Source organism: Hevea brasiliensis, chromosome 14 (assembly GCF_030052815.1).
Source record: "Hevea brasiliensis isolate MT/VB/25A 57/8 chromosome 14, ASM3005281v1, whole genome shotgun sequence".
Lineage (NCBI taxonomy): Eukaryota > Viridiplantae > Streptophyta > Magnoliopsida > Malpighiales > Euphorbiaceae > Hevea > Hevea brasiliensis.
Window position 1 is genome coordinate 28,503,505 of NC_079506.1, and position 3,519 is coordinate 28,507,023.

At 33.2% G+C, this 3,519-nt stretch overlaps 1 protein-coding gene across 1 annotated transcript; it reads right to left on the minus strand.

The window, feature by feature from the left end:
• Positions 1-481: 481 nt before the first annotated feature.
• LOC110663373 (scopoletin glucosyltransferase) lies at positions 482-2,474 on the minus strand. Its single transcript, XM_021822650.2, is given in 2 exon segments — positions 482-1,421; positions 1,551-2,474. Coding segments are annotated over 2 exon segments (1,329 nt in total). The 5' UTR covers positions 2,365-2,474; the 3' UTR covers positions 482-906.
• Positions 2,475-3,519: the final 1,045 nt, after the last annotated feature.

Genomic DNA, 3,519 nt, shown 5'->3' on the forward strand with positions numbered 1-3,519 from the left:
TGCTTTATATGTGTAGCTCTATGGGGACATAAGATTAGAGGTCTACAAATTTGCAGGCACAATTTTATGCACAACTGATATTTTAATTACTGCAATCAATTCTAGTTTTCTCAAATTTTCAAAGTTGAGACAACAGAGATCTTGACAAAATGTATCTAGTGGAGTCAAGAAGCCCATGGAAAAATTCGGTCCTTTATTTCCCACCAATTGTTCAAATTAGAAGTTAGATTGGCACATTTACATTACACAATTGGGATCTTAGCATTCTTGATACACCCGCAATTCTACACACACATGAGAAAAAGGCCATAGGACTTTTGACGCACCCAAATTGATTATCAATTTAACGTGGAAACATGAATACACTCATTTTTATATGTAATAATTATTATATTAGTTAAAGTATAATTAATTAAATTATATAATTATCATTTCATTGTATTAATTTTTTTTGTGTTACTAAAAGAGGTAATTAAGTATATAATGTAATCACGATTATATTGCATCTTTAATTATATTGTGTCAAACATAGCCTTAATTCAAAACTTTCTAAAATTATAAATCATAATAATGATATTCAATCATGTAAAACATTACTTAACTCACTCACATGTAAGCCCATTCAAAATATCAACATGTGTTGGGTGCAGCAATAAGGCCCATTGTGCTTTCAATGGACTAACTCAGATTCAAAACTTAGAAAAAATATTGTTGAGAAGGGTACCTACGAATCTGAAGAGATTAATCTTTTATGGACCATAAAATTGATGAGGAAAATCCTAATAAATCCAAAAAAAATTTGGTTTAAAATCATTCATATACACCCAATTGATGATAACTAGCTAAGAACAGTATTAATCTTATTTCATCGGTTTTGGCTGGATAATGCTCACCAATATAATTTGTTTAATGAAGATTGAATATCAGTTCCTCAGTCAAAGCATTAAGATGAGAGCAGGAGGATCCACCTTCTTCGACAGCCATCCTTGCCATCTTTGCAAGTGCCTTCGCTTTTCTCCTCATTTCTTCTGCTTCTGAACCTTTCATAATTTGAGTTACTGCCTTTTCTATAGATTCACTCATAATGCCATGTCCATACATATTCCATTGCTGAGCACCAACACCTATGCCAATTTTTAGTATCTGTGTCACTAACTTTTCATTATAGAATTGCTCAGCCGCTGCAGGCCATGTGACCATCGGAACCCCAGATGTTATTCCTTCAAGAATCGAATTCCATCCACAGTGAGTCACAAATCCTCCTACTGCTTCATGATCAAGAATCAGCAATTGTGGTGCCCAACCTCTTATGATTAGTCCCCTTTCTCCAATTCTCTCCCCAAATCCTTCAGGTAACCAATCTTCCTTGTCTTCTTCTTCACTACTTTTGTTTCTCCTAACAACCCAAATAAATTCCAGCCCTGAAGATTCAAGACCAGTAGCAATCTCCTTCAGCTGAGATGAATTGAAGTTGGATACATTTCCAAAGCATAGATAAACAACCGAATTGGGTTTTTTGGAATTTAGCCATTTCAAACATTCATGCTTACCAATGGAGGCTTCTTTTCCTCGACATGCTTTCTCTTCAGTTTCTCTGTTGCATAGTGAAACTGGACCTACATGCCATGCTCTCCTTCCCAGAACCTTTCTGTAATAATCAGCGTAAGTTGGCTCGAGCTCATAGAAACTGTTGACGACCACCCCGTAGCTTTTTACCTCTGATTCTCTGGATGCTTTCATTATCTTTGTGAAGTAATCTTCAGCATCTTCGTTTGCAAAAATTGGCAATTGCTTTTGCGAGAGCTTTATATCTCCAGGAAGATTAGGCACAAGAAACAGTTCTGAATCTCATGCAACTGTCTTATGTGGTTGATACAGTGCAATACACATTGTAGTACATAAAGCAAAGAAACTAGTGCCATGAAACACAAGCCTTGGAATCCCAAATTTGGCAGCAGCATCAGTAGCCCAAGGGAAGAACATGTCGGCAACAAGGCATTCAGGACGGCAATCGCTCAGGAGCTGCTCAAGGGGCTCTCGAAACAGTGCTGTCGCTGTGAAAAATTTAGTCAACATATCCCACCCCATATTTTGTGAAGTGATAAAGTCTAGATTTTCACATCCTTCTGGTAATCCATCTTCAATGGTCGGAAACTTGAGTATTTTGATGTCAATTTCAAGACCCAAATTTTGGAATCTTTGGATTGGTTTGGAGATGAGAGGCTCATTGAGAGGAGTGGTGACTATGGTTGCCTTTAAGCCTCGTGAAGCAAATAGTTTGGCCATGTCCACTGCTGGTATCATATGGCCATGAGCCATGAAGGGGAAGAAAAATATGTGAGGTTTACAAGATTCACTATCCATACTTTCTTGAAACAAAAATAAAGAAGTTATCCTTGTAAGAGAAACTATAACTTGTAGTTATGGTGAAGAAGAAAAGATAACAAGAGAGAAAGACTGGCCACATATTTTCTTTGTAACGTGCAGATAGAAAGATAGCATATTCTTGTTTGAAAACTACGAATCTGCAAGAAATTGTTTTTTTTATTAAATCATATATATATATTTGAAACTAGGGGTGTGCAAAGGGTTAGTTCGGTTTCGAGCAGAATCGAACCAATAAAACCAAAAATTGAAAATAAAAAATTTTAAAAATCGAACTAAACCGATTAATAAGAGAAAATTGAATCGAATCGATAAATATCGGTTCAGTTTGGTTTTAAACCGATCAAACCGAAATTTATAAAATTTCATATTTTTAACATTAAATCTAAATAATAAAACATAAAAACAAAAAAAAATAGAAATCAAAACTCAAAAATCTTAAGGTTCGGTTCGGTTTTTTTTTTATTTATTTCGGTTTGGTTCGATTCGATTTGATTTGATTTTTTATTTCGGTTCGATTAGATTTAGTTCGATTTTCTTTGATTTCCTATATATATTAATAATTTTGGTTCGATTTTTTTTATGAAAATAATCGAATCGAACCGATTAACTAAAATTATCAAAATTATAAACCGAACAAAACTGATTATATTTTAAAACTGAACCAATTGAACCGAATTGAATCGGTTCGAATCGATTTTTCAGTTTAAATCGAAAACTGCTCTCCCCTATTTGAAACAAGTAAAAGAATTTAACTTTTTTTTAATTAAAAAAAAATTCCTTTAAAAAAAAATAAAATTGAACAAAACAATTTTATGATTGTGGAAAATTTTAATTTCAATCGTCTGAGCTTACGAGAAAAAAAAAAAAAAAAAAAAAAAAAAAAAAAAAAAAAAAAGACAAGGTGTGGATGGAAAAAATTCCAGCTGAGTGATCGGGAAAGAACTTGTTCAATCTGATGTATCCAAAGCCTTCGAAACTATAAAATTGTCAATTTTCACCCCAAAATATGAAAGCTACTTTTCTGTTTCTAATTGTAAAATTTTAGGGTCATTCTTGTTGTTTATATCAGATTCATCGATTTCATTTAAAAAAAAAAAAATTCTTTTATTATTGCAATAATGTGGTATTACT